At 50.0% G+C, this 15,663-nt stretch overlaps 2 protein-coding genes and 1 long non-coding RNA gene across 5 annotated transcripts in view; 2 read left to right on the top strand and 1 right to left on the bottom strand.

Annotated features, from left to right (window-relative positions):
• Positions 1 to 676: 676 nt before the first annotated feature.
• On the bottom strand, positions 677 to 2,625 carry LOC146889805 (uncharacterized). Its single transcript, XR_014999721.2, has 2 exons — positions 945 to 2,625; positions 677 to 848 (listed from the first exon to the last, which is right to left on the bottom strand). It is a non-coding gene; the product is annotated as an uncharacterized LOC146889805 (long non-coding RNA).
• Positions 2,626 to 2,704: 79 nt separating this feature from the next.
• Positions 2,705 to 6,487, top strand: Suox (sulfite oxidase). 3 transcript variants are annotated; one of them, XM_048418299.3, is made up of 4 exons: positions 2,705 to 2,841; positions 3,996 to 4,058; positions 4,315 to 4,492; positions 4,642 to 6,487. In XM_048418299.3, the coding sequence occupies exons 2-4, from the start codon at positions 4,006 to 4,008 to the stop codon at positions 6,049 to 6,051; spliced, it is 1,641 nt and encodes a 546-aa protein (XP_048274256.3). In that variant the 5' UTR covers positions 2,705 to 2,841; positions 3,996 to 4,005; the 3' UTR covers positions 6,052 to 6,487. The 3 variants fall into 3 exon arrangements, with proteins under 3 accessions (XP_048274256.3, XP_048274255.3, XP_085539330.2); XM_048418298.3 differs by having other exon boundaries at positions 2,718 to 2,783; XM_085683204.2 differs by having other exon boundaries at positions 2,744 to 2,841; positions 3,980 to 4,058.
• Positions 6,488 to 6,633: 146 nt separating this feature from the next.
• The window catches only part of Ikzf4 (IKAROS family zinc finger 4), a 34,366-nt gene continuing 25,336 nt past the window's right edge, over positions 6,634 to 15,663 (top strand). Inside the window, exon 1 of the mRNA XM_087902124.1 lies at positions 6,634 to 7,304. The gene's annotated coding sequence lies outside the window, so the exon portion shown is untranslated. The remainder of the gene's footprint in view (positions 7,305 to 15,663) is intronic.

Genomic DNA, 15,663 nt, shown 5'->3' with positions numbered 1-15,663 from the left:
CACTCAGGAAGCAGAGGCAAGCGGATCTCTTGAGTTCAAGGATAACCTGGTCTGCAGAGCAAGCTCCAGGACAGCCAGGGCTACACAGAGATACCCTATCTTTCAAACAAACAAACAAAAACTGGGAAGAAAGAACCCAGTGAGATACTATGGAACCTCTGCCATACCTTCCTCCCCATCTTATTAATGGCACCTCATTATTTTCTCTAACCTTTTCTTGGACACTTGAAGAACCAATTTGGAAAATAACTTTTGTTTTGTGAACTGTTCCCTCTCAAAGACATGATAACTTATCATATATGACTTCTATCGTTTCTGTGTGCACTGGTGTTGTTCTGAGGATCTCTCTTGGAGTTTCTTGAGACTGGAAAGAGGAATGGCATAGCTGATCTGTTGGAAACACTATGCAGTATTTTTTGCATTTTCCTAGGACTCGTTTGCATATTTCTGAATTGGAGCTGTAACCTAAAGATGAAAAATAAAGATGGTGGGGAGATGGCTCAGCAGTGTAAAGCACTTGTTGCTCTTGCAGAGGACCTGGTTCAATAACCAGCACACACAGGGTGGCTCACAGCCATCCACAGGCACCAGGTACACACATGGTACACACATGTAAGACAAGACAGCTGTGTATGACCTGTATCTGCTGTAAGTGTGAGTTTGAGGGGATTTTCAATATTAGTTTAGCACGACCATATCTCCAAAATGGAAGGAAAATAAATTATTGAATTAACTTTGGTCAACTGGCTTCAGCCCCAACACTCCCCCCCCCCCCAAAAAAAAATCTTGCCTGGATCTGTTTCTTATTTCTGCTTGAAGTCCTTCCATTTGTCACAGTCTAAAGGAAGCTGAAACATAGAAAGCAAGTAAAACAGGAGAATGGGTGTAGTTACAAGAATCTCAATAGTGGGCTGGAGAGATGGCTCAGAGGTTAAGATCATTACCTGCTCTTCCTAAGGTTCTGAGTTCAATTCCCAGTAACCACATGGTGGCTCACAACCATCTGTAATGAGGTCTGGTGCCCTCTTCTGGCCTTCAGGCATACATGCAGACAGAATATTGTATACATAATAAATAAATGTTTAAAAAACATTATTTTTTTACATATTATTACATAATAAATAAATGTTTAAAAAATAAAGAAAAAGAATCTCAAGTTAGAATGTTCAGAGGACTGAGGTCAGGCAGCCATTTCTCCTAATTCACCAATCTCTCCATCTGTGAAATGAGAGTGCGAAGGTTGAGTCAGGTGTGGTACACACCTATCATCAGTTGAGGCTAGAGGGTTCTCAGCCACATACCGAGTCTGAGACAGCTGAGCTACAGGAGATGCTAGTTTGATCAAATAAAACTGGGTGGCGTTTGTAGATGAGGGAAAAACCATACCAAGTAGTATTTACTTGTTTGACAGGGTCTTGGTATGTATATGGTCCAAGCTGGCCTTAGCTTCCCTAAGCTTACAACACCAGCTGAAACTTGAGCAGCCCTTAGGATGACCTTCACAAAGGCTGGAACCTTTCCATTCCAGATATCACCTTTTCACGGTCACGTCCCCTCTTCTGAGTGCACTCCCTACTCGGGGTCCCTGATCCGCAAAAATCCTGTTTGGAAAACTAGAGGAAAAAAATCTTCCGGAATGGTTTGCTTTCAATTGATAAGTCTGTAGCTCAACCTCTGATCTCTAGAGGGCAGTCTAAGAATGTACCCGGCACACGGGCTAAGCGTCAAGTTTTCAGTCTCTAGTAACAGGTTAAGAATAAAGGAATTTGTTCTGTTAGTGTCCTTTACTTTGATATACAAGACCATAATGTTCATACTTTCGTTAAACTGCCATTTTTCTTGTTAAAGTGCGTGTTTGTTTTTTTGTTTGGTTTTGGTTTTTCAAGATAGGATTTCTCTGTGTAACAGCCTTGACAGTCCAGGAACTCACTTTGTATACTAGGCTGGCCTCAAACTCACAGAGATCCTCCTGCCTCTGCCTCCCAAGTGCTGGGATTAAAGGCGTGCGCCACCACGCCTGCAAACCCCCCCCTCCCCACACACACACTATGAAAATTTTGAAAGATGAAATGGTGGTGCACAGTTTTAAGCCCAACACTCAAGAATTCTGGGCCAGCCTGGTCTACAAAATCAGTTCCAGGCTAGCCAAGACTACACAGAAAGACCTTGTCTCAAAATAAATAAAAGACGGATTTTCGGTGTTGTTGGTTTCGCACTTCAGAAATTCACTATGGGAGCCTTCGAGTCACTATTTTAAGGCGTCATTTCTTCTGTTATTCTTGGCCCCAAAACAAGCAGGGCTCAACAGTTGCAACGCTAACCAACTGCAGAGGCGTGGGACATACCCACAGACCTGGAGGCCTCCAGGGAAAACTAGCTTTGGTCCCCCATGGTCACCTTCGGGATCCTCGTCACCTTCCGCTGCCTAGGTGCACGGCATCAGTGAGGCCTCTCATTGCCCTGCGTAGCTGCGGTCGACTCTGGTCATCAGTGTGTGTCCACTGCCCTAGGAGGGAGAGGCCTACATCAGTCAGGAGCCGGCGACGCCCCGTTCCCTCGCTTCGTCTCCTGCGACCCCGTGACAGCTGCCAATCCTCGTCAGGAGCAGCGGCGAAGCTAGGGGCCAATGGCTGCGGCGCGGGCGAGGGGCGTGAGGACGCCTGCACAACCGTGCGCGTCACGGTCAGGCCCCGCCCCGCCCCGCCCCGCCCCGCCCCGCCGCGCGGGGAGCTCTTAACCCGCATGGGGCGGGTGAAATTGTTCCGCTGTGGACACCGAGCCGGGTAAGGGGACTCCGCCACTGGGAGAGACAGGAGGGAGAGCAACGGTGGAACCAAGACGGTCAGTGAAGCTCCAAATCTTAGGAGTAGCAAAAGGACCAGTACCTCCTTTTACAATGTCTGGGTGCTCCTGGGGTCGCAGGCTACCTTCCAGGTCGAATTCTGGACAGACACACCCTCCTAGTTAAAGTGTTCCAGAAAGTAAGGCGCTTACACCATAGAGTGGCATTTCGGTATTTAGCAGGCCACCGCTCCCAAGCCTCGGACCGAGCTGGTAAAATCGGGTTGCTGAAATGAAGGGTAGATGGCAGAAAGAGTACAGGTCCCCATGACCCAGACATAAAGAGCAGTAGAATTCGCATCGATTTCCATCTTCCTGTCTTCCGTCTTCGGAACAACCCCACCCCTAGCATCCCAGCAACCAGCAGCTTCTTACCCCTCTCCTCTTTGACCCTCCTGGGTCAGAGAGGCACTGGGATGTGAGGAAGACACTGTTGCAGGACAGAGAGCAGAAAAACTTCCTCCGCTAGCCCATCCCCTGACACCCTGGCCGTTGACTTTTCTCTGTACACTTGCGGACACTACGAGGATAGGGTGGAGACCCTGCATTGGGGTTCAGTTCCTAGACGGGGTATTTATTTTAGAGGGGGTGGAGAGCGAGAACTGCAAAAGCCCGGATGAGTGTTATTACTTGTTTACTCTTCATATCAGGTCCTCTGGGTAGAGATGATACAAGTTCAGAGAGGTCTGCTGTGTTTCCCAGGGAGCCGGTTAACGACAAGGCATGGTTGTATAAACCCAAGGCAGTTTGCTTCAAAGATTTGGACTCCTTCACCCCGTTAGGTTCCTGCTCCCTCTTGTCTCCGTTTTCATCAGCCGCACTTTAGAAATAATCACAGCCTGGGGGCTGGAGGTTTATAAGCTCAATGGTAGGGCACTTGTCTAGCATTCTCAAGGCCTTGAGTTCAATACTCAGCATCATTTCCTTTTTTTTTTTTTTAAAAAATAATTGGCAAACCTTCCTCTGTCCTTAGGTGCGTTGGCCTGGGGCATTGTTCTAGAAGCCGGTGTACTTTCCCACCCCACTCCACACCCACTCCCGCTAAAGTTCTCCAAGTTTACTCCCAGAACCCACTGGGACTCCGGATTCTCAGGTCCCAAATGTCCCCTCACAGAGATTTTCTTGTTTTGAAACCCAGGGTCTTCTTCCTATAGGTCTGTCACGATGCTGCTGCGGCTGTACAGAACCGTGGTGGTGAGATTTCCGCGGGCCATCAGGTAGGCTGTCCCTGCCCGGCTCTTATCGCCCAACCTATCTCATAATTACCTTATCTGGTAGATATTTATCTTATCTGGAAGATAAGGCGGTACAGAGATGACCCTGAAGGAATGAGAAAGCCAATTTCACTGGTCCTACCCTTCCGGAAGAAACTAAGTCCCAACTGAAAACCAGTGACTAAGGAGGGAGAGGCAGCCTCCAACGATCGCTGGTTTCCACTGAACTTTCCTGCTGCTAAAGATCTCTTTCTTCCAGAGTCAAGCCAACCCCCTCGAGACTCTGCCTCCCAGCGTGCTCCACGAATGATTCATTTAAACCGCAGCACCCCAGCCTCACCTTTCCTGAGGAGAACTCGAGAACTCGGGGATGGAAAGCCTTGGGGGCCCTGCTAGGTCTTGGCGCAGCGCTGGCCTATCATGGCCGTCGTTGCAGGGTAAGCGGGAAAGGGGCTCTGACGTCATACACTGCAGAGACGCTACCTGCTCCCTCCATTTCCCAGGCTAAGGCTGTGGTTGAGGTCGGGATGGCCTAGAGTGATTTCACCTCTCTTCTTTTTGTCTCCTCTCTTCCCTATATCTGTAGGCTGCTCAGGAGTCACCCCGGGTGTACACCAGAGAGGAAGTGAGGTCCCACAACAACCTTGAAACTGGAGTCTGGGTAACTCTAGGCTCTGAGGTCTTTGATGTCACAAAATTTGTGGACCTGCATCCGGGAGGATCATCCAAACTGATGCTAGCAGCCGGGGGTCCCATAGAACCCTTCTGGGCCCTCTATGCTTTTCACAACCAGCCCCATATACGTGAGTTACTGGCTGAGTATAAGATTGGGGAACTGAACCCTGAAGATAATGTCTCCCCCACCTTGGAGGCCTCTGACCCTTATGCCAATGATCCTAGCCGTCATCCAGCCCTGAGGATTAATAGCCAGCGCCCCTTTAATGCAGAGCCTCCCCCTGAACTGCTAACAGAAAACTACATCACACCAAACCCTATTTTCTTCACGCGGAACCACCTGCCTGTACCTGATGTGGACCCAGAAACCTATCGCTTGCATATAGTAGGGGCTCCTGGAGGTCAGTCGCTGTCCCTGTCCTTGGATGATTTGTATAAGTTTCCCAAACATGAGGTCACTGCCACTCTACAGTGTGCTGGCAACCGGCGCGCTGAGATGAATCAGGTTAAGGTGGTGAAGGGCCTGGAGTGGCGGACAGGAGCCATCAGCACCGCACGCTGGGCTGGGGCACGGCTCTGCGATGTGTTAGCCCAGGCTGGCCACCGACCCCGTGAAACTGAGGCCCACGTCTGTTTTGAGGGACTGGACTCAGACCCCACTGGGACTGCCTATGGAGCATCTATCCCTCTGGCTCGGGCCTTGGATCCTGAAGCCGAGGTCCTCCTGGCGTATGAAATGAACGGTCAGCCTCTGCCTCGTGACCATGGTTACCCTGTGCGGGTGGTGGTTCCCGGTGTGGTAGGTGCCCGCCAGGTCAAGTGGCTGGGCCGGGTAAGCGTGGAGTCAGAGGAGAGCCACAGCCACTGGCAGCGGCGGGATTACAAAGGCTTCTCCCCGTCCGTGGACTGGGACACGGTAGACTTCGATCAAGCTCCATCGATTCAGGAGCTGCCTGTCCAGTCAGCTATCACAGAACCTCAAGACGGGGCAACTGTAGAATCGGGAGAGGTGACTATCAAGGGTTACGCATGGAGCGGCGGTGGCAGGGCCGTGATTCGGGTGGATGTGTCTATAGATGGTGGACTAACCTGGCAGGAAGCTCAACTAGAGGGAGAGGAGCAGTGTCCCCGGAAGGCCTGGGCTTGGCGAATATGGCATTTGACAGTTCAGGTGCCAGCAGAGCAGAAGGAATTGGACGTCGTTTGTAAAGCTGTGGATGACAGTTACAACGTGCAGCCAGACAGTGTAGCCCCAATCTGGAACTTGAGAGGCGTACTCAGCAATGCCTGGCACCGTGTCCGTGTCCATGTTGTCCCATGAAAGCGTCAAGCAGAGCCACCTGTACCCAGAGAACCACCTAAACTCCTTTTAACCCATCCTTCATCGTCGTTGTCATAGAAAAACATTTCCTTCCGCCTCTTGGGTCGCAACCCTGTGTTTACTGTGTCTTAAGCTGTGCCCAGGCACACACACTGCACATTTCCGCCTAAGAACCCAAGCTTCTGGCCTCTGACCCTGTGCCAGGAAAGAGCTGTTGGAGAGTCCGGAGGTGACAGCAGTTCTGAAGACATGTTTTCTCTCCAACCTCATCTCGGCTTCTAAGGCCTCCCCACCCAGGCCTTCTTCAGCCAAATGTGTGGGAATGTGTAACAAGCGCAGTTTCCTATCTTCTGCTGCCTATGGGTTGCGAGGGGTTTCCTCTTAGAGCTCTACCTTTGAGAAAATACACCAATAAAGTGCCTGTTTAAGATTGTGACTGGGACCTCTTGAACCTGGACGGTGAACGTGTTGCAAGAGGGAGGCAGGAGACTAACCCAAAGCTGGTGGCCCCGAGGTGCAGTCTCTGGAAATGGAGGAGCGGGTCTCCCCTCTCAGGTCCGCATCTGCAGTTCCACCTAGCTGGTTGACCTGGCGATACCTCCGAAGAGAGAAGCGATTGTTTTCAAATGTTTGGTACCCTCAAACCGTTTCCACGATTCCTGCTCTCCCGGCAGGATTGACAAATAATGTCAAGAGGTTGAAATCAATATTATCTTGGGGAGGGCAGGGACAAACCTTGGAACGAGAAGCAGACGTGCCGGGGCACATGGGGCTCCCGTGTGCACCTAGTTTGCAAATTAGATGCAGATAAAGAGATAGATTTGGCTTAACCTCTGCGCGACAGGGCCTTTTGGACTTAAATCTTTCGGCGCTCGGCTATTCTCCCCTAGCTCCTCTGCCTTTTTTTTCCCTCAGCAGTCTCCCCGGCTTGGGGGCGCTCGGTGTTTGGCCCAGTCGCCTGTCGCCTGGTAGTGGGACCGGAAGTTATTCCGGAGGGGGGGGAATGGCCGTAATAAGGGGGGCTCTGTGGGGGGGCCGGTCCCTCCTCAGGTGAAGACCCTGATGGAGATGGAGCCGCCACCCCTGAGCGCCCGGATCCCGGCTTCGGCCTGGTTGCCGCCGCCTCAGTGACCCCATCCCCCCCGCGCTGGGCCACCTGGGCCAGAGTGGGGGACTCGCCACCCCTCTTCCCACCCGACACCGCCCTTCTCCCCCAGCCCCCAACAGCCTGCGCGCGCGCGGAGACGCCTCAGGTGAGTGAGGGGCGGGGCCCGCGAGGGGCGGGGGCGGGGCCTGGCCTTCGGGGCGGGGCTTTAGCTTGGACTCGAGCTGGGGAGTCGCAGCCTGGGGGAGGGGCGGGCTGGGTCTGAGGGGCAGGAGCTTGTCTGCAGCACCTTGGCCAGAGACCTCAGAATTGGGGATTGGTCGGAAGACAGGAACTGACCTGTGGGAGGCTCCTGTACAGGGAATGGCTAGGATGGAACAGAGGGACAGAGGGACAAAACAAAGCGACCGAGTACCGGAAAAAGCAAGGTACCCGGGGCTTCATTGAGAATGTTGAAGGAAAAGGCCAAGGCCTGCCTAGGACTGTCTCCAGGAGGCCGTGACAGAGGGGGAGAAACAACAGAATGGAGCCTGTCTGTCCTACTGTTTGGGTGAGAAGCATAGGGAACCTGAGAAGCAAGGCTGGGAAGGAAAAAAAATCCACTACTCAAGAGAGAAACCACAGACGAAGCCCTATGGTAAACCTCTGGATGGGAGCTACATAAACGGGTAGCAAAATGCCTCTTTCTAAATATTAAAACCATCTTCTGTGCACCTCCTCACACTGACCCATCTCGGCTTTATACCCTTTTCTGCTAGAGTGGTTTAGTGGTTGGTTAGGTTGGTTGGTTGGTTGGTTGGTTAGGTTGGTTGGTTGGTTGGTTGGTTGGTGAAGTAGCGTGTGTGTGTGTGTGTGTGTGTGTGTGTGTGTGTGTGTGTACAACTGCGGGCCAGCACCAGGACAACTTTGAAGCCAGTTCTCTCTTTATGTGAGTTCCAGGGATTGAAGTGATGTCTCCAGGTTCCCAAGGCAAGTGAACTGTGAACCGTGGCTGCTTTTTTGAGACAGGGTCTCATGTAACCCGAGCTGGGCCTGAACCATGAAACTCATGATGGCCTCTAACCCCTGAACTTGTGATACCCCTACCTTGACTTCTGAATGCTACAGTTGCAGCTGTGATATTTTTCTGTGGGGTTTTGTTTATTTGGTTGGTTGACTGGTTGGTTGGGGCTTTGGCGGTTGATTTATTTGAGACAGTCTCACTATATAGCCCTCATTGGCCAGAAACTCATGCTGTAGACCAGGCAGGCCTTAAACTCGCAGAGATCCATTCATCTGCCTCTGCCTCCTGATTGCAAGAATTAAAGGCAGGTGCCACCATGCTCAGCTGTTAGTTTTAGGCCAAGATCTCATGTTTTCTAATGCTTCATGTTTGCTATAGCTAAGGATGGTTTTGAACTTCTGAGCCTTATGCCTCCGTTCCCAAGTGTTGGGATTACAGGTCCTCAGCGTGTGAGTCTTGCTATTTGTCTTATTTAAATTGTGACTAGTAGCCCTTTCGTGGGCTAAGTGGAATGTTCAATGGAGTGTGGACTTTTTGATGGGGGTGGGGATTCGAGACAGGGTTTCTCTGTTGCTTTGGAACTGTCCTGGAACAAGCTCTTGTAGACCAGGCTGACCTTGAACTCACAGAGATCCGCCTGCCTCTGTCTCCTGAGTGCTGGGATTAAAGGTGTGTGCCACCACGGCCCCGCGGAATGGGGATTTTTGGATAAAAAATAAGGTACCCCATCTGCTCATCCGATGTTGAGAATCTTTCAGCTGCCTCTAGGGAGGTCTGGAGGATCACCAACTAATGCGTGCAAAGCTTTGCCCCCTTCTCTTGGCACACGCATTTTTCTCAGAAGGGGTGGTAGGGACTGAGACGCGGCTCTGCACTGTTGCACACAGCAGCCTGAACAGTTCTTTAATCTCTGGGAGGCTTAAACTCTGGTAAAACCTTTCTTTGGTTTCAAGACAGAATTTCCAGATGAGCCAGTATGAAGAGAATTGATCACTGGCAGGATGGTTTGGTGGGGGAAAGGTGCCTATCATCAAACTTTTCTTCTTTGCTTGGTTTTGGGGTTTGGTTTTTTTTAGGTTTTTTTGAAGACAGGGTTTCTCTGTGTAGCCCTGGATATCCTGGCGGCTGCTTTGTAGACCAGGCTGGCCTCAAACTCAGAGATCCACCTGCCTCTGCCTCCCCAGCGCTGGGATTAAAGGCGTGCGCCACCTCCCGGCTCCTATTATCAAGCTTTAATGACCTAGCTGGGGTTCAATCCCCAGGACTCACAGGGTGGAAGGTAGGACCCGCCCTGAAAATTGTCCTCTAATCTCCAGATCCATACTGTGACACACACATGTGCTATGACACACACATACATGCTGTGACTCACATACTGTGACACATACATGCTATGACACACACGTGCTGTGACACATACATGCTATGACACACATGTGCTGTGACACACACACAGTGACACACACCCTTTCCGTGACATGCTGTGACACACACACACACACACCCAAGTGTTTGCCCTGCAAGCCTAAAGACTTGAGTTTGAATCTCCAGCATCCATGTAAATGCCAAAGCCACAACACACCCCTGTAATCTCATTGTGCGGGTAGGGCACAGACCACAGACAGGTGGATCGTGGATTTAGTAGCCAGCCAGGCTAACCCATTAATAAGCTTCAGGTCCAGTGAGAGGCTGTGTCTCAAAAAGTAGGGCGGAAGCTGAGAGATGGCTCAGCGGTTGAGCACACATGCTGCTCTTCTAGAAACAGAGGCTCAATTCTTAGCACGGTTTCGGGAGCGCTGACACTCTCTGCAGGCCTTTGCAGGCAGTAGGCATGCACTTGGTGTGCCGACATCCATCGGGAAAACACCCTGCCTTGATCACTGTTCTATCACTGTGAAGAGACACCATGGCCAAGGCAACTTCTGTAAGGGAAAAGCATTTAAGTAGAGTCTTCACTGGAGTTTCTGAGGTTTAGTCTGTTATCATGGCGGGAAGCATAGCAGCATGCGGCGAACACTGGAGCTGTGAACTACATCCAAATCCACAGGCAGAAAGAAAAACTGGGTTTGGCATGGGCTTTTGAAATCTCAAAGCCCAGCTGGGCTGTGGTGGCGCACACCCTGGGAGGCAGAGGCGGGCAGATCTCTGTGAGTTCAAGGCCAGACTGGGCTACACAGAAGGAGTTCCAGGACAGGCTCCAAAGAAACCCTGCTGGTCCAAAGAGTTCACTATTGTTTTTGCAACTGAATTTTTCTTCTTATTTCCTCTTAGTTTGAAATCTGTTAACTTATACTTTCTTTTGAGCATGGGAGAAACTTATCCCATGTTTCCCTGCCCTCCCATGGCCCACCCACAATCCACAAAAGAATTCTTTTCTCTCAAAGTGTCATACACTTTATCTGCCTAACTTCCACTCCCTCTTTACCTACAGTGTGTGGGTGCACACATCCACGCTGCTCGCTAAACACGCGTAAGGAGGGATAAGCCTTGTTGGCAGGCGCATCTTGCCTCGTTTCACTCATTTTGTTTGTATGATAATACAGTGGCAGAGATGGGGGAGCCTCCCTTTCCCTATGGGTCTCATGCTTCTGCTGCTGGAGACTGCTGGCTTTGAGTGCCAGGCTGTTGATTTGCCCCTTCTTCTCAGAAGCATCATAGACTTTGTCCTGGAAACAGAGAGACGGCGTCAAAGTTTGCCAGACAAAAACATCTAAGAACTTGTGAGGTGGACATGAATGAACCTGGTCCCTAGGTAAGATGGACCTTGTCGGTACTTGTCAGCATCAACCTTATGCTGGCTGGTGCTGATGTTAACATAAAAATATCCAGTGAGTACCGGTTTGTTATTGTTCTCGAGCCCACAGTTTCTGAAAAGACACAAGAAGACTAAGAGGATTATTCTTTATAAATCGCGTGTTTTCAGTTCAAGGATTTAAGTCCCTGTTCAGAGACCTAAAAACCATGCTCGGGCTAAGTGTGAGACTGAAGTTCCGTTCTCCAGCTTCCATAGAAACGCCAACAGAGGTGGCTCACGCGTAGTCCTAGCACGTGACACAGACGAGGGAACCCCAGGACAAACTGGCTCACGCATTGGCTAAATTAGGGAGTTCTAAGTTTGACTGAGAGACCCTTACCCAGTACGTATATGGTGGAGAGAGAAAGAGATCTAACAACACTGTGGGCTCCGTGTGCACATGTGCTAACACACGTACACCCACAGGAATGTGAACGCGCATACATTCACACATACAGAAACAGAAAACAGAGTTCCCCAAGCTTTCCAGCTAGGACAAGATTAAACGCCAGGGCAAAAACCTCCGCTCCATTTCTGCTACTTGTTAACCAGATAAGTGGCTTTTGGCTTGGTTTGGTCTCCAAAAGATTAGGGATCAACTTTCAGCTCCATTCCATCTCTGAGCTCTGGAGGCCTCTGCCTTGGGCCTGGTTCAGGAAGTAAAGAGGCTTACCAAAGTAGCTTACCACAAGCAAGAATCTCCGTTACCCAAGGAACCTGGAAACGTCTTTTCTGGTCCAAGCAACAGTGAGCTCTTCGGAGCAGCACGTACCAGGAACTTCTGGCCAGATTCGTACCACAAAGACGTTTTCCACCTTTTCAAGGTTCTATCTTCCTGCTACAATCAAGGCGTCTATGTGATTCCAGCCACCTACTTGTGAAATCTTGGTAGCACAAATTCATGCCAGCATGCTGACACACAACTGTAACCCATCCGAATACACAGAAAGCTAAGGCAGGAGAACTGCTGTGATTACACTGGTAGGCTGTAAAGCCCAGGCTAGGTTGAACTCCATGTCAAGATTCTGTTGGGCAGGTGAGACGACTCCGCAGATCAAGGCACAAGCTGCCAATCTTGATGCCCTGAGTTCAAGCCCTGGAGCCTACATGGCTCCTCTTAGGAGTCAGCTTACAGCACCCCCTCTTGTGCTGCAGCATAAATGCCCATGCACATACACACAAAACAAAACAAAACCAAAAATTTTGAAATAAAAAGATGAAAAAATGTAAAGATAGTCTCAGGGCTGGAGAGATGACTTAGCTGTTCCCGATGACCTAAGTTTAGGTCCCAGCACCGACGGAGAGAGTTAACAGCCACCTGTCACTCCAGCTGCAGGGGCATATAACACCTCTGGTCTTAGGCACTGACACATAAGTAGACACAGACACATACATGTATTTTTTCTGAATTGTGTGTATGGCTGCAGTGTATGCACGTGACTGCAGGCATGTGTGAAGGCCAGAAGGGTCGGGTTTCCTGGAGCCGGGGTTGCTGGTGGCTGGAATCTGATATGGGTGCTAGGAACTCAGGTTTCTGCTTACCTATCTCTCCAGCCCCTCATACATATAATTTAAAATAACAAAATGCTGTTTTTTAAAATGAACTTATTTATTCTATTTTATGGGTGTTTTGCCTGCGTGTCTGCGTAGTGTGTGCATGCAGTGCTTGAATAATCCAGAACAGGGCAGCAGGTGCCCTGGAAGCGGAGTCACCTGGGTGCTGGCAATCAAACCCAGGTCCTGTGGAAGAGCAGTCTGTGCTCGTAATCACTGAGCCATCTCTCCAGCCCCTAGAATAGTAACATATTCTTAAGAGGCTTACTTGGGGCTGGAGTGAGAGCCCAGTTGGTAAAGAGCTTGCTTTGCACTCAACCCCCTGGGATCTATGTTAAAAAAAATTAGAATAAACAAATTACCAGGTAAGATGGCTCAGTCCTAACTCCAGCACTGGGGAGACAGGGACAAGAGGATTCCCAAGGCTCATTGGCCAGCTACCCTAACTTCTTGCCCAGTTCCAGATCAGTGAGAGACCCTGTCTCAAAAGTCAGGGTACAGCTGAATCAAAGGGTGAAGGCACTTGCTGTCAAGCCAAAATCATTTCACTTCCAGGGGCCCTGCATAGTAGAGGGAATGGGCCAACTCCTTCAAGTTGCCCTCTGACCTCTACATGTGTCCCCAAAACACACACACACGCTTACGCACATGCACAGATTAATAGGAATGACAGCCAAAGTTGTCCTCTGCCTACCCAAGCGAGCACACATGCCCATGCCCAAGCGAGCATACATGTTCATGCCCTAGCGTGCACACATGTCCATGCCCAAGCGAGCATACATGCCCATATGCCCACACCCAAGTGTGCACACATGCCCTTGCCCAAGCATGCACACATGCCCATGCCCAAACGAGCACACATGCCTATGCCCAAGCGAGCATACATTCCCATATGCCCATACCCAAGCGAGCACACATGCACATTCACCACACACATAAATAAGAATTAAAAAGGACTCTGCTGTTGGGCGGTGGTGGCGCACACCTTTAATCCCAGCTCTCGGGAGGCAGAGGCAGACAGATCACTCTAAGTTTAAAGCCAGCCTGGTTGACAAGAGTAGGCTCCAGGACAGCCAGGGCTGCTACACAGAGAAACCCAGTCTCGAAAAACCAAAAGGAACAAACAAACAAACAAAGGACTCTGCCTTGAAAACAAAAGATGAAAGAAAAAATAAGAACTAATTAAGCTCACGTTGAGTTCCCCAACACCACTTTCTCTACGCCTCCAGGCATACGGTTGAACTACCGGTAGTGACCCTAAACACAGGTAGTTCCATAAACACAGGGCTTAGATACTTAGAGGCATAGCCACAAGACTCAGAAGGCATCATCTCTTGTGCCCTGTATCCTGTGATTTAAGGTAACTAATTTGGCCTTTTTCCTTAGTTTCTTAAATTCCAAAATGAGATATGGGTTGGGGGGAGTTACAGTGGGGAGATTCCGGTTCTTCCGGTAAACCTGAGCTCTCTCTTGTGCAGTCTCCATGGGGAGGATAGGGAAGCAGAAGGAATGAGAGGAAAGATGCAGCCGTCTGAGATCTAAAAGGAGACAGTAGGTGGCAAGTCCCCCTGCCCTGGTGTTGTTCTTACACCCTTTGCTTCTTACTTTAAAGACGGGCTATTCCTAGCATGACCTGGGACTCTGCCCCTGCTGGCCTGCTCCTAAAGCACTTGGATCCCGAATCGGAACTTCTTTACTGGTTTATGCATAAACACACAGGAAGAGCCTGTTGACGCTGGCTTTGCTCAGTCTGGAAAGGGGTGTACGTAGTGATATTTCCTTTGTGCAGCCCACGACACAATACATTTGTCTACGTTTATCTCCAGCCCTGTTCCTGTTCCAGCCTGGTTCTGTGAAGCCCCGTGGGAAGCAGATCTAGCTTCAGCCTATCTTGGCTCACATTTCATTCTTTTTGGGGAGGCACACAAAGAGGAGGATACTGTAGGTCTGGTCTACTCAAGATTCTGGAAACTTGGTTTGAACTTGTTGGGAGCTACCGAACTCCTCCGCAAACTCAGGTCCCAAGGGGAACCACAGAAATGTCTCCACATCTCCCTGCTGTCCTTTGGAAGAAATAACCAAAACTATAGCCTGGGGCCATGCCACTTGCCTGCCTCCATGGTCCTTTCAGCTCCATCCTCCCAGCTGCTTTTCTACCCATTAGACCACAAGGAGTATGTTTCAAATTCCCAAATTTTGATATCATTCCTTTAAACTGGATTCTCTGGCAGATCTGAACAGTTTTGCTTACTGAAGATAAACTTACTATTTCAGCCTATTTAAGCTAGTCCATTGCAGGACAAGGTGGTTCATGCCTTTGAATATAAGTTTGAGGCCAGCCTAGTCTTCATAGTGAGTTCTGGGACAGCCTTGGCTGTAGAGTGAAACTTCATCTGTAAACAAACAAATAGGACCTGGTTACAGGCGGCCTGTTACCAGCATTTAGGAGGTGAGGGGGGTGGGGATTAAAATTTCAAGGTCACTTTAGGTCACATAGGAAGCCCCCAGGCCAGCCTAGGGTACACAAAACCCCATCTCAAAAGTTTAACAAAAGACCACCAAAAAGCAGCCAGATGGTTGCATTTAATCCCAACTCAGAAGCAGAAGGATCTCTGTAAATTTGAGGCCAGCCTGGTCTACAGAGCGAGTTCCAGGACAGCCAGGGCTACACCAAGAAACCCTGTCTCGAAAACCAAACAAGAACAACAATGTCAGTTTATTTATTCCATGGAGAAAATTTTGTTTTCTCATATTGTTTTTCCTAAATAGTTAGAGCCATCAAGGGTTTGGGGAATGGAACAGGAGGGGCAGGGTGGCCCTGCCCTAGGAAGTCAGACCTGGAGTGCCCTCACTGCCCCTTATTAGGAGTCAGTAGGGAGTGCTCCCTCGAAAGGATGCCACTGTCAGCCATTCCCGCTCACGGGTGGGAGGAAGTCAGTGCCGTGGAGGACTTTGGTTACGTTGGCAAGTAATTCAGAACACGGTGAGAGGACCAGTGAGATGCCTCCGTGGGTAAAGATGCTTTCTGCCAAAGCTTTGATGCCTGAGACCCACATGGTGGAAAGGAAACCAGCTCCAACTGGTTATCACTCTGACCCACATAGGCTTGCCATGGCCTCTCTCTCTCTCTCTCTCTCTCTCTCTCTCTCTCTCTCT

The sequence above is a fragment of the Myodes glareolus genome, chromosome 26 (genome assembly GCF_982192425.1).
Source record: "Myodes glareolus chromosome 26, mMyoGla1.1, whole genome shotgun sequence".
In the NCBI taxonomy this organism is placed as follows: domain Eukaryota; kingdom Metazoa; phylum Chordata; class Mammalia; order Rodentia; family Cricetidae; genus Myodes; species Myodes glareolus.
The sequence above is the reverse complement of the archived record's forward strand: the minus strand, read 5'-3'. Positions and strand labels throughout refer to the sequence as shown.

Bases quoted from the DNA above. Each gene is read 5' to 3' on its own strand.
- Suox (XM_048418298.3), top strand. From the start codon at position 2,743: ATGGGGCGGGTGAAATTGTTCCGCTGTGGACACCGAGCCGG. The intron at 4,059-4,314 runs GTAGGCTGTCCC...TCTTTCTTCCAG, and splicing joins AGATTTCCGCGGGCCATCAG to AGTCAAGCCAACCCCCTCGA. The intron at 4,493-4,641 runs GTAAGCGGGAAA...CTATATCTGTAG, and splicing joins ATCATGGCCGTCGTTGCAGG to GCTGCTCAGGAGTCACCCCG.